We start from the raw sequence: 24155 nt of genomic DNA, 5'->3' as shown, positions 1-24155 counted from the left end.
TAAATGGTGACCATGAAACCAAGTGTCATTAAAAAAAACTATCTAGCTCACTAATGTGCCTGAGGGAAGGATATCTGCTTTCCTTACCCAGTCTGGATTGCACGTGACTCCAGACCTACAGCAATGTGGTTGACTCTGGGATGGACAATAAATCCAGTAACAATAACATCCCATGAACAAGTGTAAAAGAAATGTTCTTGTATGTTCTAGGCGTGGAATTTCAACCAGGAACTGAGGGTGACGACAGCAAGCCAGAAACTCGAATAAGGAAGGGATGCCTGTTACGTGCCAATCAGGCACCCCCAAGTAGCCAGCAGTGGGCCTTCCCTGGGACAGTGGCGGACGCCCAAGATTAGCAAGGGCTCCAGGCCACATTGGAGTGACAGCAGCGAGGCGTTGCTGGCTTGGTAGTTTGGAATAAATGGTGGAGATGTTTCTCTTAGCAGTTCATCCTTCTGCTCCTAGTTACGTGCCATATTCCTTCATCAGGTACTTTTTACACCTGAAAATGAGGTTCCCTCTTCACCCCCAGGGGCTCACAATAAAACACAGCAGGGTTTGAATTTTGGGCTCTCAGCATTGGTGATTGCCTCACTTGCTGCTGGTTCATAAGTAGCACCTCAAGAAGGAGGTACTTAGGAGGGCACTAATTGCCAACTTTAAGCTGTCCATTAGTACTGGGGCAAGAAGGCCATTCATGACCCCTTTAGCCACACCAGAGGCAGGAAGGAGGTGGGATTGTCACTCACCCATCGCCCGCCAAGTTAAACATTCTACCACATCCCCCATCTCCAAATTTATGTTGAATCCTGCCCGCTGTGGGAAACATCCCATGAGGTTAAGACCAGGATTACACAGAGTCACACTGGCCAAGCTTAACCCAGAGTTTGTGGTCAACAAGCCTCAATCAGGTTACACATACAAAGCTTGTACAGGTTGATGAGAGATGATTAAGGGCTGATTTGTTTCAGGTATATAAGGACGATGGAGGGATTTTACTCCTTTAGAGGATAGTTAATGCAGTAAAGTATCTTCACAGTAACTTTGGTCATTGAATATAGTCCAGACAGAGTCAGGCAGATTTTCGATGAGAAAGAGAATTCAATGGGAACTGACAGGAAAGCAATGTGAAGGCTAAGGTCAGATCAGCCATGATCTTATCGAATGCCATAGATGGGCTAAATGGTTTACTCCTGCTCCTAGTTCTTATGGTCTTGTAGTGATAAACTAAGATGGAAGAGGTTTCAAAGATCGGAAGCAGAGATGGTGTTGAAGCAGTTGGTAAAACAGATGGGAGAAATTTCAAATTGAAGCCATGCCAGGCTGGAATCCGATCTACAAATACCTGGTCCTTGCAGCTGCATGTGTAGCTGGCACCTCTACACATGGAACTGGCCCCCGAGCAGTATCACAATATACCCACAATGCCATATGGAGCTTACCCGGCGGCTCGAGATCTGTTCCTCTCTAACGATGAGGTCTGAACTGCGAGGCAGAGTAGGCATATTCCGGGGCTCCCCTCTCTTCACTGTCTGTCTCCTCACTGTGTAACTGGAAGTTAACATAAAGTGCATCAGAAGAAAAGACATTTCAGCCCAATGAAAGTCCCACAAGGTATTTCCACACTCTCCATCCAATTAGTCTCCTACAGGGAAAATGTATCACATTCCATAATCGCAGAAAAGCCCAGAACTCATCAAAACACAAAAGTCCATCATCATACCTTAACTTATCACCCCCGGTACATCGACACAACATGTACCTGTTTAAGAGGACATTAAGAATTTAACAGGTTTCTGGGAAGGACAGAAATAATCATGGACTATATTCTTTCCACAACTAACACCAGTAAAAACCTAGACAATCAGGACTGGAGAAAAGGAAGTATGGCATCTTCCTGTGCACAGTTGGCTAAATTGAGACTACAGTTAGTTGCCTGGGAAATGCTTTGCTGTGTGACTCAGTGACCTTGTAAAGCACTTTTGTGTATATAACTCTTTCCTTACAATTTTGGTTGTGGGTTAAGTGGGGGGGGTTCCCCTTTCCTTGCAAGAACTTGAAGCAGCACGATTCACAGCTCCTTGTTCAAAAGGGAAGTTAGGAAACAGGTCTTTATACAAAGATTGGAGAAGTACAGAACTCACTCTGACAAACAGCTGCTGAGGTCATTAGGTTTTGCTGGACACGAGCACATTGAGGAGTTTGGGGTCGATGTGGGTCAAATGTAGATCAGCCAGAATCTCATTGAGTGGTGCAACAGAATGAAGGGGGTGAATGGTTTTCTCCTATTCCTGTCATTTTCATCCCCATACCAGGGGCTATTAGATCTCATGGGTTCAACAAATGCTACAACAGCCTGCATTTACCTAACTGTTTAAAATTGTAGTATTTCCCACATCAGTATTAACCAGCAGAAACCTGACACTGAGCACATAAAGAAATATTAGGATTAATGAAAAAAATCTCCATTTGAAGAGGTCAATGTTAAGAAGTATTTTAAAGGAGAAGGTGGAAAGTGGTGGACAGGCTTTGGGAAGAAATTCCAGAGCTTAGGGCCCAGGGATACGAAGAGAGACAAGGGTAATGGGGAAAAGGCAGGAAGGTAGAGTGGGGATTATCAGATCAGCTGCGATCTCATTGAATGGGCACAGCAGATTATGTGGACTGAATGGCCCATTTCTGCTCCATACATCTTATGGTCTGATGGTCTTATGGAGCTGAGGTCATGGCAGGGAGTGAGCTTCAATGGGGAAGAGGAAAGTGACGCTTGATGGGAACAAGAGGAGTTATTGAAGAAATTCAGAACACTGGTATTTTTAAAGGTGATTCAAGAGATTTGGGAAGTAGGCTCTGAAAATTCTCTGAGTAAAAAGTGAGGTCTGCAGATGCTGGAGATCAGAGCTGAAAATGTGTTGCTGGTTAAAGCACAGCAGGTCAGGCAGCATCCAAGGAACAGGAAATTCGACGTTTCGGGCCAGAGCCCTTCATCAGGAAACTGCCTGACCTGCTGTGCTTTAACCAGCAACACATTGATTCCTGATGAAGGGCTCTGGCCCGAAACGTCGAATTTCCTGTTCCTTGGATGCTGCCTGACCTGCTGTGCTTTAACCAGCAACACATTTTCAGCTCTGAAAATTCTCTCCCTGAATTAACTCAAATTAATTCAAATGTTGTTGTTAAAAGGAGTACAGATCTGAGGAGTTGAATGGCTTCTTCTGCTTTTCATGGTTAAGTGAAAATACTCATCATTAAATGCACTAAACATTTATATTGAGAGTACCAGGAATGAATGACCAGTTTTGCACTTGGTGTTTGAGTTGAAAACCTTTCTTCTGGATTCCCTTGCTCAATTCCTCATGCTCCCTACCCCCGGGCTCTCCAAAACGTTATCCTTCAGGATTCAGGGGCAGCATCCTCACTGCTGGAGTTTGCAATAGCGTGGGGGTGCAACTGAGTTGCCTTGCCTCCCTGCTCTCCTACCCAGAAGTCTGGGTGAAAGGTGGCCTGGCCCAGGCTAGCAGAGACGGTAATGAATTGGAGGGAAAGAGGAAGTGACATTATTGAGTCAACCTTCATTCCTATTCAGCCTTTCTTGAGGAAAACAACAAGGAGGAAAGAGAAGGACAGGCAATGGGTGGTATGGTGGCTCGGTGGTCAACACTGCTGCCTCTCGGTGCCAGGGACCTGGGTTTGATTCCAACCTCAGGTGACTGTTTGTGTGGAGTTTGCACATTCTCCCCGCGTCTGCAAGGGTTTCTTCCCATGGTTCAAAGATGTGCAGGTTGGATGAATTGGCCATGCTAATTTACTCATAGCGTTCAGGGATGTTTAGGTTAGCTGCATTAGTTAGGGACAAATATAGGGTAGGGGAATTGATCTGGGTGAGTTACTCTTCAGAGGGTCGCTGTGCAGTTGTTAGATTGATGGGTCTGTTTCCACACTGTAGGGATTCTATGATTCTACCCTGTACTCTGTAAACAATCTGTGATGACTCCCGGTTTATGGTTCAGGTCGAAGATTACCTGCGTGTCGGGATTGGCAGGCGGAGGAAGGCTTTGTATCGGAGAAGCTCTCTGTGAAGATCTTGAAAATGCTTGAATTTCCTCTTGACCTTCCAGGTGAACTCTCCATGTTTCAATTGAACGGTGTAAATGTTAGGACTTGGAACCTGGTGATGCAAACAGACAAGAAATTAAAATCAAACTGTGCGCAGTAGTGAGAACTATGAAAAATGCAGGGAACAGGAATGACAAAGCAATGTGGCTGATCAATGCTTCACACTCCTGTCAAGTGCAGAATAAGACAGTAGACTGGGGTCTGGGACTAATGTTTCATCAAAAGCCAGCACCTGTAACAGTGCAGCACTGGCATTGTTAGCCTGGATAGCATGCTCACAGCAGGACAATCTCCCTGATGGGATGCATCCTGGATAACAGAGGGAAATAAGACTGGAAAATGCAGTGGATCTTCGCTATGATCCTCCAATTTTCATCAGGGTGTTAACAAATGACTGGAGTTTTGTAAATATTATGTTCAAACAAATCTGGACTAAACGTAGCAACCAGCTGACAGTGGGCCAGTCAGACAAAAGTTGATAGTGCGGAATCTTTTACAGACATTAGCTATTGCCAGTTGGAAAGGTACAGGTCAACAAATGAAAGCACAATTTATAAAATTAAAGTGAATTAACAGGTTAGAGGTCTTCAGTGCGGCAATGGAGAGGGTTGATAAAGTTAATGTGATTGAAGTTGACTATAGGGACTTTCAAAAGGTCTTTAATAAAGCATGTGTAATAGACTTATTTAGAAAATTGAAAATTGCATCCCACAGGATTAAATCAGAATGGTTGCATAGATATGAGCTTGGCTAACAGATGGAAAGCAGACGATTGTCTGTCGACTGAAGAGATATACCCACCAGTGTCGAGATTCAGTACCGGAATCACTGCTCTTTCCAATATACATTAATGATCTGAACTTAGAATCCTTACAATGTAGAAACAGGTCATTTAACTCATCGGGCCCACATTGACACCCCCCCAAACCACCACATCCCACCAACCCTGCATTTCTTATGGCGATTCCATCTAGCCTGCACATCCCTGGACATCATGGGAAATTTAGCACAGCCAATTCACCCAACCTGCATCTCTTTGGACAGTGGGGGAATCCAGACTGTGGGGGGGGGGTTACTCGCATGGACACAGGGAGAATGTACAAACTCGATACAGACAGTTGCCCAAGGCCAGGATCAAACCCAGGTCCCTGGTGCTGTCAGGCAACATACTAATCAGTAAACCACCATGCCAATTGCGAAATGAAAGATATCCTTTCAAATGTGTAGTAAACAATAAAGAGAACAGAAACAGATTGGCAAGTGGGCAGACTTGTGGTAATACACTTTAACACAGAATTGTGAAGTGATACATTTCAGTAGGCAGGACATGAGAGGAAATATGACCTACACGGTACAAAGTGAACAGGGCTGCAGGAACGGAGATGGCTGGTGTTCAAAGTTTGGGAGAAGATTTGGTGTACACGTAGAGAATTCTTTGGAGGTAACGGGTCAAGTTGAGACACCTGAAAAGGCAGACTGGATTCTTGGCTTTATTGACACAGGCATGGTTCAAAAGAGCTACAGGGTCATGCTAAATCTTTATAAATTGCAGGTTAGGCCTCAGTTCTGTGTTCAGTGTTCATTTCTGGACATAAAACTTCAGGAAAGATGTCAAGGCCTTACAGAGTGTGTGGTGAGGATGTGCTGAAATGGTACAAGGGATGGGAGACTTCAGTTGGAAATCTCAACCTGGACTACAGCGGTTCACCACCACCTTCTCAACAACAACTAGGGACGGGCAGTAAGCTAACCCAGCCAGTGATGCCCACATCCCAAGAACAAATGAAAAATAAAATTTGTGCTGAGAAGTTAATAGTAGTAGAGGTAGTGGTGACAGAAGTCAAACCATGTTTCAGTTCCCCACGCAGAGCCCTTCACCTTTGATGTAGATGTGAATCGTTCCACCTCCAAAACATGAACTTTGATTGGTTCTCCAGTCAGGTACACCTGAATCTCAGGCTCCTTGAAGGATTTGGTCTTGTAAATGGCTGAGAATGGAATCTGAGAGCCAACTGAAACATAAAAACATAGAAGATACTACTCAGAAGGAAGCCATTTGGCCCATAGTGTATGTCCCAGCAAAATATACTCAAGTTCAACATTTTTCAATGGAAGATAAACTGCTTCCTGTGGTCCTGTGATTACAGTCAGCAGCAGTCTTGCTTCAGATACTTCAGCCTGTATTAGGAATAGGAAGATAGCAACAGGAGGAGGCCATTCAGCCTATCATGTATCTTCTGTCATTCAGTGAGATCACAGCTGATCCATACTTAAACTCCATCCACCACCTTTGCCTCCACTTCTCTTCGTACCACGACTTAGCAAAAATCTAAACTTAATATTAATTATCAATCCAGCCACAACAATAATTGGTGTTTGTGAAATGCAATTCTCCACATCCGTAAATCTGTAAGCAAAGAAGTACCTCCTAACTTCTCTGGCTTCTAATTTAAGGTTACGGCCCCTTGTCTATTTCTCTCTACTTGCTTCTTAACTCCTTTCAACACCTTAAGGATGCTCAATCATATCATCAGATGACACTCCTGGCATAGTACATGTGAGAGGGTGGAACTATGTTGTGGGTGAGATGTTAACTTTAATTTGCTTCTAGTCTCTCAAGTGGATACGAAAGATCCCATTATCATTGTTTCAAAGAACATCTGATGAACTTCATTCAATTGACTATTTCTACCATTTAAGACAAACTAGTCATCATTGAAAGGTCGCTGTGAGCACAGATATCGACAGAATCTAAAGCACCGAACAATCCCATTCAGCTTAACATCACAGTGCTGCTGTTTCTGCTTAGTAAGATCCTCCAGCCACTCCTTTTCATCTCACCTTATCTCTCTTTGCCTCTCTGCTGCACTTATCCAGCTTCCCCTTAAACGTACTCTCTGTCTCAATCATTCCACATCCTCACAGGTAAACAGGTTTCTCCTGAATTCCCATCTGGATTAATTAATGACCATCTTATATTCGTGAGCCCTAATTCTGGTGAAGCACATAAAACTGTCAAGCCTCTTCAAGGAAGGTTTGAGCTTATCTAGTAGATCACTCCATTAGCCTCCCTTTCCTACAACGCAGCAGCCAACCACAACGCACTGGTGTTTCAATAAAACATCACAATGATTGAGAGTTTCTGGCACAAATACACTGAAGTAATTTGAAACCTTCATAACTTCCAGGGTTCGGCCTCAGCTGGAATATTCCAACCCTGCACTTTAGTCCTTGGAGAAGGTGAGGGAGGGTTTTACAGGAATGGGATCAAAGGTGAGGGATTTCAGATGGGTGCATTGACTGGAAAAACTCAGATTATGATCCTTGCAGCAGAGGTGGTTAAGGGGACATTTAATGAAAGGATTTGATTTGAGTAGAAAGGAACAAGTTGTTACCAGCGGTAGGAGGGTCAGTAACCAGGGGACACAGGTTTAAAATAACAGACAGGAAACCAGTAACGATGAAGTTTTTTTGCATAGTGATTATGATTTGGAAAAAGGTTCGCAGGACTTTGTGGGCAAAGTGGGACTCATTCGATAGATCTTGCAAAGAACTAGTACAGCCTCAATGGGCCAAATGGTATCCATTGGTGATTTGATTATAATTGAATATGTAATAAGGGAGAACAGCGCTTTCAAGTGTTGGTCAATTCTTGTACTTGAAGTGAAAATCATACTCACTTGGTTCTCTCGAATCATTGCCAGGATCAAAGTCCACATCATCTCCTTCCAGACGTAGCTCATTGGTATCAAGATTCTCCATCAGTTGGCTAATGTCTGTGGCCACACCTTTTAGCGCAGATGATCGTTGTAAGGGACTCTGAAATCGGTCTGACATTGTGAGCACTAACACCTAGGCACAAGGCAACTGCCCTGAAAATAAAACGAAAAGAAAATCAGCAACTTGCATTTATATAGCACCTTTAACATAGTGAAACATTTCAAGATATTTCCCCGGAATCTTATAAAGGACAATTTGACATTGAGCCACAGAAATGTAGATATTATATACAAATGCCCTAAAGAAGGCAAGTGAGGTTGAGAGGCTTAAGGAAGGATTTCCAAAGCATAGAGCTGGAATTGTATGGCTGCCAATTGTGCAGCAATTAACATTAGGAATTATATCAGGACTAAAAGAATAGAGCTATAATCAGACTATTGTGATTTGTCAAAGATAGCATCACAGAATCCCGACAGTGAGGAAAGAGGTCATTTGGCCCATTGAGTCCGAACTAACCCTGTAAAGAGCATCCGACCCAGACTCCACCCTATCCCCACATTTCCCATGGTTAATCCACCTAACTTACACATCCCTGAACACCCTGGGCAATTTAGCATAGTCGATCCATTTAACTTGCACATCTTTGGATAGTGGGAGGAAACTGGAGCACCTAAAGGAAACGCAAACATAGGGAGAACATGCAGACTCCACACAAGCAGTCATCCCAGGGTGGAATTGACTCCTACAGAGCATTGGAATTGTCAAGTCTCGAGATCACCAAAGGTGTAAATGATGGTTTCAACAGCAAATGAGGTGAGACAGGAGAGGAGATGGATGAAGTTGGAAATAGGTGATCTGAGGAGTTCAGAAGCTATCAGAGTCCATATGACAGCAAAGAGAAAAATTACCAAAGCTTTAAAAACGGTGTATTTTTCCATTTTATTCAATCATTTTAGTTCATTACCTGTAAAGGTACAGAAAGAGAAACAAGAGGCTGTTCAACTGATAGTCAAACATCATCCCGTGTTTGTGGGGGTTTCCTCCAGGTCTTCCGGTTTCCTCCCACAGTTCAAAGATGTTTGGCTGCACGTTGCTTCAGTGGTTAGCACTGCTGCCTCAGAGCACCAGGGACCCAGGTTCGATTCCCACCTCGGGTGACTGTCAGTGTAGAGTTTGTATATTGTCTGAGTGGAATTTCCTCCCACAATCCAAAGATGTGCAGATCAGGTGAATTGGCCATGCTAAATTGCCCATAGTGTTAGGTGCAATAGTCAAGGGTAAATAGAAGGTAGGGGAATGGGACTGGGTGAGTCGCTCTTCAGAGGGTCGGTTTGGACTTGTTGGGCTGAAGGGCTTGTTTCCACACTGTAGGGAATCTAATCTAATCATGTGCAGGTTAGGTGGATTATCATGGAGAATCATAAGAATCCCTACAGTGTGGAAACAGGCCATTTGGCCCAACAGGTCTACACCGATTAGCCATGGAAAACGCAGGGTTACAGGGAGAGGGTAGGAGGGGTGAGTCTGGGCGGGATTCTTAGTGGAGGGTCAGTGTAGACCCAATGGGTCAAATGGCGTATTACCACACTATAGTGCTTCTATGATACTATGATTTGTTCGTCTGTCAGAAAGTAGAATAATGCCAGCAGTGCTGCGTCAGGTACTATGTTGGAAGTGTCCGGATGGGCCATTCGGAAGGAGGGGGTTGACCAGGAAAACCTTCTGGAAAATGGCCAAGTTGGCAAGCTTAGAGGAAATGCAGGAAGGAATGGGACGAATTTGAAAATGAGCTGTTGAACAATTATTTCATTTCACTCTTTTTTCCGTTGAACTTGCAAATGAGTCAATATCTAGACTGTAGCAAGTCAGTTGAAATGCTGACAAACTATTGAGTCAGACCAAAACACATAACTCCAAGGAAATGATAGTCTGAGACAATGCAGCATACCAGTCAAATGCACTTGACAACACAGAGACCAGTCCCAGTGACACATCCCCGAACACAAAGTCACACACTGGAGAGAAACTGAAAAAGAGGACTTTCATTTCCATAGTTTTCTTCATGTTCCAAATGATTTACAGCCAATGAAATACTGGGAGATTTGGAAGCAGAGTGTGTTTTGTTCATAAATATTCTCTGTGGGTTGGAAGGTACAGGAATGGATTTTGCCCACTGATCAGTCTTCTTTTGCAGTCCATCTACAATTGCCCTTACCACAGGGACAATGCCGCCGTTTAAGAAAATTTATGTAAAACCTCTCATAGAATCCATCTACTCCAGAAAGAGACCATTCGGCCCATTGAGTCTGGACTGGCCCTCAAAGAGCATTCTACCAAGACCTAGCCACTGACCTTATATTCATAACCTCACATTTCCCAAAGTCAATTCACCTAACCTGCACATCACTCACCTGTGGAAGGAAACTGGAGCATCCGGAGGGAATCCATACAGATATGGGGACACTGTGCAAACACCACACAGACAGTTGCCCGAGGCTGGAATCAAACCTATGAGGAAGCAGTGCTAACCACTGAGCCACCATGACACTCTTTTGCTTTCCCCCTACAGTGCAGATAGAGGCCATTCGGCCCATCAAGTCTGCACCAACCATCTGAGCAGCATACCACCGAGACCACCCCTCCTCCATCTCACCCCTGTAAACCCATGTCCATCTGGTTAACCCACCTAACCTGCACATCTTTGGACACTATGAGCAATTTAGCATGGCCATTCCACCTAATTGTTGGATTATGGGAGGAAACTGGAACACCCGGATGAAATCTACAAAGACACAGGGAGACTGTGCAAACTCCGCACAGACAGTCTCCCGATGTTAGGGTCACTGGCACTGTGAGACAGTGGTGCTAATCACTATGGTCACCATCACAATGATCCAACTAACCCTGCAAGCAAAGATCAATTCACCAGGATTTGGTGCAGAAATTAAGTTAGGAATTACTCTAATTTTTGCCGGCCACTAACATTAGCCATGTCATTTTTTCATGATAGTAAAAGCTGGTTGAATGTTCAGTAGCCACAGCCAGAATGGAAGTGTTAGGTCAATTGTCCCCAGCCTGGAAACAGCATGTTTACGTTTAGTATTTCACTGTCCTCCACTTGTCACACCTCACTAGCCTGCTTTTATCAGATATTGCTGTAGTTTGTCCATGATTACTGAGTAAATAGATACTGCTTGTTACACCCTGATATCTCAGTGGCTGACACAGCGCTGGCCATAGAAATTTGTGGTAAAGTGGTTAACAGCTTGCTTTTTGTGACAATTTTACTTGCCTTCTCAGAATTAGAACAGAACTTCTCTGTGCTAAATATGTCCTTTGTCTAAGAGTCATAGAGTCATAGAGATGTACAGCATGGAAACAGTCCCTTCTGTCCAACCCGTCCATGCCGACCAGATATCCCAACCCAATCTAGTCCCACCTGCCAGCATCTGGACCATATCCCTTCAAACCCTTCCTATTCATTTACTCATCCAAATGCCTCTTAAATGTTGCAATTGTACCAGCCTCCACCACATCCTCTAGCAGCTTATTCTATACACGTACCATCCTCTGCGTGAAATAATTGCCCCTTAGCTGTCTTTTATATCTTTCTCCTCTCACCCTAAACCTATCCCCTCTAGTTCTGGACTCCCCAAACCCAGGGAAAAGACTTTGTCTATTTATTCTATCCATGCCCCTCATAATTTTGTAAACCTCTATAAGGTCACCCCTCAGCCTCCGACGCTCCCGGGAAAACTGCCTCAGCCTGTTCAACCTCTCCCTATAGCTCCAACCCTGGCAATAGCCTTGTAAATCTTTTCTGAACCCTTTCAAGTTTCACAACAAAAATCTCACCTCCACAGAGCCACTCCAGGTTTGGTTACTGAGGCCGTGGCTTTTAGAAGGGCTAAGTCTGAATGTCCAGGGCCTAGCTTGTTGGCAGATCCACAGTGAACCAAGCAAAGTTATTGAGATTTAGTTTCAGCCAGGCAAATAGGAAAAGACAGTAAGACATCTTCTCCCTGGCTGTTGCCAGGGTCCCATTTGCTCCCTTGTAAGCATGTGCATGTGGTTGGAGGGGAATGGGATCCTGATCGTGAGGCTCCTCCCAGCTGAGAAGTCCCTTCAAGCAATGACTATCTAAGGTATTAATCCTGACCACTAGCAGTGAACCACTTCTGCTCTGTGTGGAACTGCACCCAACAATAGTCAGGGCTTCAGGTAAAAAGGGGATAAATGAATGTAGTTTTGGTATCACTGGACTCGAAACACACCTCTACTTTCACCCCATGGATAGGATTTCCCTCTAACTGAAAATGATATAACCTTAGGATAAAGGGCAGGCTATTTAAGACCGAGAGGAAGGGGGAGTTTCTTTACTCAGAGGATGGCGAATCTTTGGAATTCTCTGTCCCAGATTCAATATATCAATCGATAGATTTCAGGAGATTAATGACATCAAAGGACATGGAGGTAGTGCAGGATCATGACATAGAGACAGACAGTCAAACAGCGGCACAGGTTTGATGGGATGAATGGCCTCCTCCCTGCTCCACATTCCTAAATTGGCGTGCTGTTATAAACTAATAATAAATAACTTATGCACTGCAATTTCTACAAGTGCAATGCAACAGTGACAAAACGATGTCTTCATTCGGTTTGATTGATTGAAGGGCTAAATATTGTTCAGGACACTAAGGAGGTATGTTTTTCTTTGAGACAGTAACCATTACATGTACCTGAGAGAGCACACAAGCCCTTTCTCAGCTACACCTCTGACACTCTAACCCTCCTTTGGTACTGCTCCAGTTGCATTTTTTTGGAAGAGTGAGTTTCAGCCAGAATATATTCTTTGGAAGTGCAGTGGCACATTTTATTGTGTGAAAGGTACTATAGAAATGTAAGTTGCTTGTGCAGAATCTTTCAATGCTCACTTTCAATGAGCAAGTTCACGACAGTGTCAAGCATTGAACTAGGGACAAAGACTGACAGTTCACAGCTTGGAATGTAAAAGGTATTACAAATCCAGTGGTCAGCGTGATCAACACCGTCCTGAATAGCAGCATGATTGGAGTGGCTTCAGTCTCCCGTCACTGATGATTTAGCAGCTGATGAGCAGATCAGAAGAATCTAACCTAATTAAATGACAAGTATAGAGGTTACACTGAAAGCAGAACCAGGAAGTAGAGGCTGGTTGATGTATCCTGTGGTGTTTAAGCACTGCCAAAACCACAGCGCGTTTTGAAAACACACATAATGCAACTAAAAGTAACCAATTTGGGCAAAAAATACATTTTTCCACAAATGTTTGTGATGATTCACGTGACATATAGTAGAAGAGTGTTATAAAATATTTCAAAGAAGAACAAAGAAAATTTACAGCCCAGGAACAGGCCCTTCGATCCTCCAAGCCTGAGCCGATCAAAATGTACTGTCTAAACCTGTCGGTCAATTCCTAAGCATCTGTATCCCTCTACTCCCCACCTACTCATGTATTTATCCAGACGCATCTTAGATGAATCTACTGTGCCTGCCTCTACCACCTCTGCTGGCAACACGTTCAAACGCCCACCACCCTCTGTGTGAAGTACTTGCCGCGTGTATCCTCCTTAAACTTTCCACCTCTCACCTTGAAAGCGTGACCTCTCGTTATTGAATTCTTTACCCTGGGAAAAAGCTGGTCTCTATCCACCCTGTCTTTACCCTTCATGATTTTGTAAACCTGGTATATCAGTTTTTTTTTAATTCACAGAATGAAGGCGTTGCTGGGTGGGCCAGCACTCATTATTGATCCCAGAGCTCAGTTAAGAGTCAACCACATTGTTGTAGGGCTGGAGTCACATCTCAACGAAGGCCTTATGCCTGAAACGTTGATTCTCCTGCTCCTTGGATGCTGCCTGGCTGGCTGTGCTTTCCCAGCACCACACTTTTGACTCTGGAATCATACGTAGGCCAGATCAGCTAAGGATGCAGATTTCCTTTCTGAAAGGACATGAGTGAACGAGGTGATTTTCTCCCAACAGCAGATTCGTGATCATCATTAGAGTACTCATTTCAGACTTTTCATGAATTCAAATTCCACCGTCTGCTACGGTAGGATTTGAACCCAGGTCCCAGAACATCAGCTGGATCTCTAGATGAACAGTCCAGAGATAATACTGCTGCCTTTGTTATGTTATAGTATAAGTTCACTCATTTTACCAAAAGTACAGTCAATTTTTTTTTAAATCCTCATTTTTCTTGTTAAAATGGGAACTGTCCTCACTAATTCAGTCCAGCTACAATAGGATGTCAGTTTTTTGGATTCTAACATCCATGTCACTATGAATCTCCACTGTAGAGTTGTAAAATGCAATTTCTTATTCATTAAATTTTACAGGGCACAGGGAGTTCAGCAAAATCCACCAGTAAAATATTTCGACTTACACTGGAATAGAAACTTTAAAATGCTGGAAATACTTTGCAAGCTGGCCAACACCAGTGAAGAGAAGGAGAGTTAACGTTGCATTCCAGTATTGTCAGGAAGAAGGTTCGAGGTGCAACAGGTTGTAAATACATTCAGAAATGACAACAGGTAAGACAACGGGAGGTGGTAATGGAACCAGTGAAGAAACAAAATATGTGTCCAGAGTTTTAACATAGCATCTTTGCCTCACCCATGATGAAGGATAAATGTTCAAGCCAGAATCTTGCATTGTCATTTGGCGGCATGGTGGATCAGTGGTTAGCACTGATGCCTCACAGTGCCAGGGACACAGGTTTGATTCCAGCTCTGGGTGACTATCTGTGTGGAGTTTACACATCCTCCCTGTGTCTGTGTGGGTTTCCTCCAGGTGTTCTCATTTCCTCCCACAATCTAAAGATGTGCAGGCTAAGTAAATTGGCCATACTAGAGTCATAGAGTCAGAGATGTACAGCATGGAAACAGACCCTTCAGTCCAACCCGTCCATTCCAACCAGATATCCCAACCCAATCTACTCCCACCTGCCGGCCCATATCCCTCCAAACCCTTCCTATTCATATACCCATCTAAATGCCTCTTAAATGTTGCAATTGCACCAGCCTCCATCAGATCCTCTGGCAGCTCATTCCATAGGAGAAAGTGAGGACTGCAGATGCTGGAGATCAGAGCTGATAACGTGTTGCTGGAAAATTGCAGCAGGTCAGGCAGCATCCAAGGAGCAAGGGAATCGACGTTTTGGGCATGAGCCCTACTTCAGGAAACCTCATTCCTGAAGAAGGGCTCATGCCGGAAACGTCGATTCTCCTGCTCCTTGGATGCTGCCTGACCTGCTGCAATTTTCCACCAATACATTTTCAGCTCATTCCATACACATACCACCCTCTGTGTGAAAATGTTGCCCCTTAGGTCTCTTTTATATCTTTTCCTTCTCACCCTAAACCTATGCCCTCTAGTTCTGGACTCCCAGACCCCAGGGAAAAGACTTTGTCTATTTACCCTATCCAGGCCCCTCATAATTTTGTAAACCTCTATAAGGTCACTCCTCAGCCTCTGGCGCTCCAGGGAAAACAGCCCCAGCCTGTTCAGCCTCTCCCTGTATCTCAGATCCTCCAACCCTGGCAACATCCTTGTAAATCTTTCTGAACCCTTTCAAATTTCAGAACATCTTTCCGATAGGAAGGAGACCAGAATTGCATGCAATATTCCAACAGTGGCCTAACCAATGTCCTGTACAGCTGTAACATGACCTCCCAACCCCTGTACTCAATACTCTGACCAATAAAGGAAAGCATATCTAAGGCCTTCTTCACTATTCTATCTACCTGCGACTCCACTTTCAAGAAGCTATGAACCTGCACTCCAAGGTCTCTTTATTCAGCAACACTCCCTAGGACCTTACCATTAAGGGTATAAGTCCTGCTAAGATTTGCTTTCCCAAAATGCAGCACCTCGCATTTATCTGAATTAAACTCCATCTGCCACTTCTCAGCCCATTGGCCCATCTGGTCCAGATCCTGTTGCAATCTGAGGTAACGTTCTTCGCTGTCCACTACACCTCCAATTTTGGTGTCATCTGCAAACTGACTAACTTTACCTCTTATGATCGCATCCAAATCATTTATATAAATGACAAAAAGTAGAGGGCCCAGCACCGATCCTTGTGGCAATCCACTGGTCACAGGCCTCTAGTCTGAAAAACAACCCTCCACCACCACCCTTCTACCTTTCAGCCAGTTCTGTATCCAAATGGCTAGTTCTCCCTGTATTCCATGAGATCTAACCTTGCTAATCAGTCTCCCATGGGGAACCTTGTCGAACGCCTTACTAAAGTCCATATAGATCACAACTACTGCTCTGCCCTCATCAATCTTCTTTATTACTTCATCAAAAAAACTCAATCAAGTTTGTGAGACATGATTTCCCACGCACAAAGCCATGTTGACTATCCTGAATCAGTCCTTGCCTTTCCAAATACATGTACATCCTGTCCCTCAGGATTCCCTCCAACAACTTGCCTACCACTGAGGTCAGGCTCACCGGTCTATAGTTCCCTGGCTTGGCTCTACCACCCTAGACAGATCTATTTGCCAACCTCCAGTCTTCCAGCACCTCACCTGTGACTATCGATGATTCAAATATCTCAGCAAGAGGTCCAGCAATCACTTCTCTAGCTTCCCACAGAGTTCTTGGGTACACCTGATCAGGTCCTGAGGATTTATCCATCTTTAAACGTTTCAAGACATCCAGCACTTTCTCCTCTGTAATCTGGACATTTTGCAAGATGTCACCATCTATTTCTCTACAGTCTATATTTTCTATATCCTTTTCCACAGTAAATACTGATGCAAAATATTCATTTAGTATCTCCCCCATTTTCTGTGGCTCCACACAAAGGCCGCCTTACTGATCTTTGACGGGCCCTATTCTCTCCCTAGTTACCCTTTTGTCCTTTATATATTTGTAAAAACCCTTGGGATTCTCCTTAATTCTAATTGCCAAAGCTATCTCATGTCCCTGGTTTGCCCTCCTGATTTCCCTCTTAAGTGTACTCCTACTTTCTTTATACTCTTCTTAGGATTCACTCGATCTATCCTGTCCATATCTGACATATGCTTCCTTCTTTTTCTTAACCAAACCTTCAATTTCTTTAATCATCCAGCATTCCCTATACCTACCAGCCTTCCCTTTCACCCTGACAGGAATATACTTTCTCTGGATTCTTGTTATCTCATTTCTGAAGGCTTCCCATATTCTAGCCGTCCCTTTTCCTGCGAACATCTGCCTCCAATCAGCTTTTGAAAGTTCTTGCATAATACCATCAAAATTGGCCTTCCTCCAATTTAGAACTTCAACTTTTAGATCTGTCTATCCTTTTAGGTCTATCCTTTTCCATCACGATTTTAAAACAAATAGAATTATGGTCACTGGCCCCAAAGTGCTCCCCCACTGACACCTCAGTCATCTGCCCTACCTTATTTTCCAAGAGTAAGTCAAGTTTTGCACCTTCTCTAGTAGGTACATCCACATACTGAATCAGAAAATTGTCTTGTACACACTTAAGAAATTCCTCTCCATCTAAACCTTTAACACTATGGCAGTCTCAGTCGATGTTTGGAAAGTTAAAATCCCCTACCATAACTACCCTACTATTCTTACAGATAGCTGAGATCTCCTTACAAATTTGTTTCTCAATTTGCCTCTGACTATTGGGGAGTCTATAATACAATCCCAATAAAGTGATCATCACCTTCTTATTTCTCAGTTCCACCCAAATAACTTCCCTGGATGTATTTCTGGGAATATCCTCCCTCAGCACAGCTGTAATGCTATCCCTTATCAAAAATGCCACTCCCCCTCCTCTCTTGCCTCCCTTTCTATCCTTCCTGTAGAATTTGTATCCTGGAACATTAGGCTGCCAGTCCAGCACATCCCTGAGCCATGTTTCTATAATTGCTATGATATCCCAGTCCCATGTTCCTGACCATGCCCTGAGTTCATCTGCCTTCCCTGTTACGCCCCTTGCATTGAAATAAATGCAGTTTAATTTATTAGTCCTACCTTGTACCTGCCTGCCCTGACTGTTTGACTCATTTCTGTTCTCAGCTGTACCCATCTCAGACCAATCTCTTTCCTCATTATCTCCCTGGATCCCACACCCCCATCTTACTAGTTTAAATCCTCCCAAGCAGTTCTAGCAAATTTCCCTGCCAGTATATTATTCCCCTTCTAATGTAGGTGCAATCCGTCCTTCTTGTACAGGTCACTTCTACCACAAAAGAGATTCCAATGATTCAAAAGTGTGAATCTTTCTCTCATACGCCAGCTCCTCAGCCATGCATTCATCTGCTCTATCCTCCTATTCCTACCCTCACTATCTCGTAGCACTGGGAGTATTACTACCCTTGAGGACCTCCTTTTTAAATTTCTGCCTAACTTTCTGATCTCCCTTCAGAATCTCAACCTTTTCCCTTCCAATGTTGTTGGTTCCAGTGTGGACAATGACCTCCTGCTGGCCCCTCTCCCCTGTGAGAACATTCTGCATCCTCTCTGAGACTCCTTGATCCTGGCACCAGAGAAACAACACACCATTCTGCTTTTTCTCTGTTGGCCACAGAAACGTCCGTCTGTATCTCGGACTACAGAATCTCCTACACAGTTGATCTCTTGGAAGCCGACGTTTCCCTCATTGCATGAGAGCCAGTCTCAATACCAGAAACTTGGCTGCTCGTGCTACGTTCCCCTGAGAATCCATCAGCCCCTACATTTTTCAAAACAGCATACCTGTTTGAAATAGGTATATCCACAAAAGACTCCTGCGCTAGCTGCCTATCTCTCTTACCCTTCCTGGAGTTAACCCATCTATACAACTGCCATCCATCACATACTGTAGCTGTTGCAAATTCCTCATTGCTTCTATCTGTCTCTCCAACCGATCCACTCGATCTGATAAGATTCGCATCCAACAGCATTTATGGCAGATAGAATCCGCAGTAACCCTTAAACTCTCTTTAAACTCCCACATCTGACAAGAAGAACATATCACTGCAAAGGCCATTTTTGCTCCTTCACAATCTACAGACTCAGAAAATAACACTAATTGCCCATAGTGTAGGATATTAGTCAGGGGTAAATATGGGGAATGGCTCTGGGTGGGTTATTCTTCGGAGGAATAGTGTGGACTTGAGGGGCCGAAAGGCCTGTTTCCACACTGTTATTCTCATACTCCTATCCAAGCCTTCTATAAAGTTGAGATCATTCAAAATTCTGTGCCCTATATCCTAATTTACACTAATTCCTGTTCACCCATAACCAAACATGGCTTATTGATCGACGCTTGCACCTGGTCTGTCAACATCTCAATTTTTTTATATTCTCTCTTTGTGTGCAGTGTCATCATGGTCTCTCTCCTCCCCATCTCTTTAATCATCGCTAATACTCATATGGAGGAACATCCTTAGGGATTGCTAGATGTTTGATGCATACAGAAGACCAGTGTAATTATACTGAGAGCCTGTAACTAAATAGAGAAGGATGATTGAATCAGGCTTTGTCTTAGTGCCATTTTCCATCAGGTCCCAATCTCATGTGAAGTACAGGATCAGAGAAGTATTAGGATGCTGAAGAGGATCTTTTAGCCCATTGGACTCTTCAAATAAGCATCATTAGCTAGTGCCAATCTTTTGCTTTCTCCTTGTACCCTTAAACTTTATTTTCCACCCAATAACCATCCAATGCCATCTTGAATGGTTCAATTGAACTTGCCTCCAACACACTTTCAGGCCTTCTTGTGGTGCAGTGATAGTATCCCTACTCTGTTTGGTCTTTTTGAGAACATAATAAAATTATCCAAAGTTCTGTCTCATATTTGTACTGTGCTGAGCTTCCCCTTTCCAAGAATCACTGCTGCAGCAGTAATGTAAGTCTAAAAATAAAGATTCTATCTTTTTACCCATTATTTCAGTCTCACTTCATTGGGAAGCTGTTTACCACCTCCTAGCTTTCCTTCCTGATGCCAACCAGGCTGATATCGAATCAGTTCACACAAACCTTTTCCATTAGAGTCAACAACCGCTGATTCACCGTGCTCCTTCGTTCCCCTCCCAACTGACAAAAGCCCCTGTATTCAATGCACATGTCTTTTAGATGCAGTTAAACTGAAGCCACGACTGCCCACTTTGGTGAACAAGCAAGATCCCACGAGATTGTTTTGAAGAAGAGCAAAGAAACTCTGACCTGCACCCTGGTCAGTATGAATCCCTCAAATAATGTCACAGAAATCAAATGATGTTGCTTGGACTCAATAGGCTGAGTTGTAGGGAGATTAGATTAGATTAGACTTACAGTGTGGAAACAGGCCCTTCGGCCCAACAAGTCCACACCGACCCGCCAAAGCGCAACCCACCCTTACCCCTACATTTACCCCTTACCTAACACTACGGGCAATTTAGCTTGGCCAATTCACTTGACCCGCACATCTTTGGACTGTGGGAGGAAACCGGAGCACCCGGAGGAAACCCACGCAGACACGGGGAGAACGTGCAAACTCCACACAGTCAGTCGCCTGAGTCGGGAATTGAACCCGGGTCTACAGGCGCTGTGAGGCAGCAGTGCTAACCACTGTGCCACCGTGCCGCCCACAGATATTGGACAAGCTAGGACCTTTTTCTTTAGAGCGTAGGAGACTGAGGAGGGATGTTACAGAAGTGTAAAAAAATTATGAGAGGCAAAGATAGGGTCAATGCACTCAGTCTTTTCCCCAGGGTTGGGGAATCAAGGAATAAAGGGCATCAGTTTAAGGTTAGAGGGGAAAGAATAAAAGGGAACCTGAGGGACAACTCTTTTTACACAGAGGGTGGTACACATTTGGTATGTGCTGCCAGTGGGTGTGTGGTTAGGCAGGTACATTAACAACATTTGAAAGGCATTTGAACAAATACATGGAAAGGAAAGGATTAGAAGGATATGGGCCAAGAGCATGGAAATGGGGTTAGTGTGGACATACATTTTGGTCGGCATGGACCAGTTTGGGCCAAAGGGTCTGTCTCCATGCTGTAGGACTCTATGACTCCAACTAGTCATTATCACATTGTTATTCATTGGATCTTGCTGTGCACAGAGTGACTGATGCATGACGCACTACAACAGTGACGACACTTCCAAAACGTTAGCTAATCCAGGACTACTCTGAGGTGGTCTAAGATGCTATATAAATGCAGGAGTCTGCAGCTTTCAAACGATGGGGCACATTATTTTGTGTTTGCATGCACAGTAACAGTACAGTATTGCACTCCCTCTGTTTGTTTTACAGGCTGTATCTCACTGCAGGCTGAACGCTGAAAGAAAGGAAAATTACGATGGATGCTGTAGAACAGAAATTCAAGCACAAGTGCAGGAGAAACTCAGCAGGTCTGGCCATGACTGGACGGGGAGAGAGAGAGAGAGAGAGAGAGAGAGAGTCGCTATTCCAGTCATAAGAACCTACAAACATCTGAAATAGGTGCAGAAGTAGACCATTCGGCTCCACATAGTTAACCTGTTTGAGTTTAAAATTCCAGACACCTTTCTATATCTGGATAAACTTTGATTCCCTTGTCTAACAAGACTCTATCATCTCTGCTCTTAAAAATGCAATGACTCCCACCTCCACCCCCTTCTAAGGGAAAGAATTCCAAAATCACACAAGCTTCCAACAGAGAAAAGAAAATCTCCTTATCTCAGCCCAGAAAGAATGAACCCTAAATTTTAAACAGTGGCCCTCCAAATTCTGGACTCATAAACAAGAGGAAACAGTCTTTCCATGTCCACATTGTCAAGACCATTCAGGAACGTATACACTTCAGTCAGATTACCCCTCAGTCTTCTCACCTCCAGTGGAAACAAGTCCAATCTGTCCCACCAATCCTCAAAAGACAACTCACTCATTGCAGGTATTGATCCAGTAAACCTCCTCTGACTCTACTTCTTCTCCTTCAAAGTATCTTAGTGACTGGAAACATTAACTCTGTTTCTCTCCCTCTACAGATACCAGGAAAAAGTGAGGGCTGCAGCTGCTGGAGATCAGAGTCATGAGTGTGGTGCTGGAAAAGCACACCAACCTCATTGCCCAGTGGCTGAAAATTTACCTCCCCCTCCCACTTCACCATGGGCATGCAGGTTCTGGGCCTCCTCCAATGCCAAACCCTAACCACCCAACACCTGGAAGAAGAACACCTCTTCTTCTACTTTGGGACCCTGCAACCACAGGGGATCAATGTGGATTTCACCAGTTTCCTCATTTCCCCTCCACCCACCTTATCCTACTCCCAAGCCTCCAAATTGGTACTGCTCTCTTAACCTGACCATCTTCCTTCCCACCTATCCACTCTACCCTCCTCTCCAACCTATCACCTTTCCCCACCACCTTCATCTACCTATCACATTCCTAGATACCACACCCCTCTCCCATTTATCTCTCAGTGCCCCCCTCCAGCCCACAAGCCTCATTTCTGATGAACGGCTTATGTCCGAAATGTCAATTCTCCTGTTCCTTGGATGCTGTCTGACCTGCAGTACTTTTCCAGCAGCTCACTCTCGATTCTTTACAGATGCTGCCAAACTTGCTGAGTTTCTTCAGCACTCTCCTTTTCTATATTAGATAATCAAAGTTTGTGAGAAGATTTGTAGCTCGGGTGCTTGTTGTTGTGGTTCTGTTCGCCGAGCTGGGAATTTGTGTTGCAGACGTTTCGTCCCCTGTCTGGGTGACATCCTCAGTGCTTGGGAGCCTCCTGTGAAGCGCTTCTGTGATTTTTCCTCCGGCATTTATAGTGGTTTGAATCTGCCGCTTCCGGTTGTCAGTTCCAGCTGTCTGTTGCAGTGGTCGGTATATTGGGTCCAGGTCGATGTGCTTATTGATTGAATCTATGGATGAATGCCATGCCTCTAGGAATTCCCTGGCTGTTCTCTGTTTGGCTTGTCCTATAATAGTAGTGTTGTCCCAGTCGAATTCATGTTGCTTGTCATCTGCATGTGTGGCTACAAAACACTACATAGGACAAACAGGAAGACAGCTAACGATCCGCATCCATGAACACCAACTAGCCACGAAACAACATGACCAGCTATCCTTAGTAGGCACACACGCAGATGACAAGCAACATGAATTCGACTGGGACAACACTACTATTATAGGACAAGCCAAACAGAGAACAGCCAGGGAATTCCTAGAGGCATGGCACTCATCCACGGATTCAATCAACAAACACATCGACCTGGACCCAATATACCGACCACTGCAGTGGACAGCTGGAACTGACAACCGGAAGCTGCAGATTCAAACCACTACAAATGCCGGAGGAAAGATCACAGAAGCACTTCACAGGAGGCTCCCAAGCACTGAGGATGTCACCAAGACAAGGAACGAAACATCTGCAACACAAATTCCCAGCTCAGCGAACAGACCCACAACATATTAGATAATGCATTCACTGGATCACATCTGCTAATTGCATGCTCAGAGTGTAAGCCAGGTGAAGACATTGAACTCAGTCAGTTTGAGGCATGTTCAAACAATGTTCTAATAGCTTCTTTAAATGCCTGATAGTCTAGAATCATGCACAAGAGATAAGGGGTTCTGAAGATGTTTGCAAACAAGAACGCCAGACTTAATGCATCAAAAACGGGGAGGGGGAAGTGGTTGCTAAGCAGGTAGGATACAAGTTATGTATCCCACTACAACACCTCTTCTCCTGACATAAGTAACTATCAGAACCCACCATCTCTTATTCAAGTTTTAATTAAAGTGGAAATGATTTGAGCTCTGATCAGTGGGTCATTCATTTGCATTATCTCAATCTGTCAGCACCAAATGTGCAGACTTTTTAATAATACTTTCCAACCAACCTGGCATGGAAACTGTACCATTCAAGATCAGAGACATGGTGAACTCAGCCCAGACAATCACAAAGGCCAACCTCCCAAGTATAGAATCTATCTACCAGGCCCGCTGTCAAGGAAAGGCCACCAGTGTTCACTGCAAATATTTTTCTCCAACCTCTACCATCGGGGAGAAGGTACAGAAGCCTGAACACACACAATGGCCGGTTTCTCAACAGTTTCTACCCTACTGTTGTTAGAATACTGAATGGACTCACAAGCACTTGACATTTGCCTGTACTTGTGTTTTGGTTTTTGCCGCTGTTTACCTATTATTTACCATCTATGTTGCTTAACTTTGTGATCTGCCTGTATTGCTCACAAGACAAAGTTTTTCACTGTGCCTCAGTACAAGTGACAATAAATTCAATTCATTCAATTCAATTCAATTCAATTCAATTCAATTCATTCATTCAGAGATGTTCTTACCCACCTCAAGGATCT

The 24155-nt window shown here is 44.1% G+C and overlaps 1 protein-coding gene across 5 annotated transcripts in view; it reads right to left on the bottom strand.

Annotated features, from left to right (window-relative positions):
- The window catches only part of LOC132821808 (phospholipase D1-like), a 158037-nt gene that overhangs the window by 71623 nt on the left and 62259 nt on the right, over positions 1–24155 (bottom strand). For all 5 annotated transcript variants that reach the window (XM_060834619.1, XM_060834624.1, XM_060834620.1 and 2 more), the window contains exons 2-5: positions 7797–7988; positions 5995–6128; positions 4023–4168; positions 1443–1551 (exon numbers count right to left, since the gene is read on the bottom strand). In XM_060834619.1, the coding sequence (XP_060690602.1) occupies positions 1443–1551; positions 4023–4168; positions 5995–6128; positions 7797–7953 (546 nt within the window). In that variant the 5' untranslated portion in view covers positions 7954–7988. The remainder of the gene's footprint in view (positions 1–1442; positions 1552–4022; positions 4169–5994; positions 6129–7796; positions 7989–24155) is intronic.

This window comes from Hemiscyllium ocellatum, chromosome 13, assembly GCF_020745735.1.
Source record: "Hemiscyllium ocellatum isolate sHemOce1 chromosome 13, sHemOce1.pat.X.cur, whole genome shotgun sequence".
Lineage (NCBI taxonomy): Eukaryota > Metazoa > Chordata > Chondrichthyes > Orectolobiformes > Hemiscylliidae > Hemiscyllium > Hemiscyllium ocellatum.
This window is presented reverse-complemented; position numbering and strand designations above follow the sequence as displayed.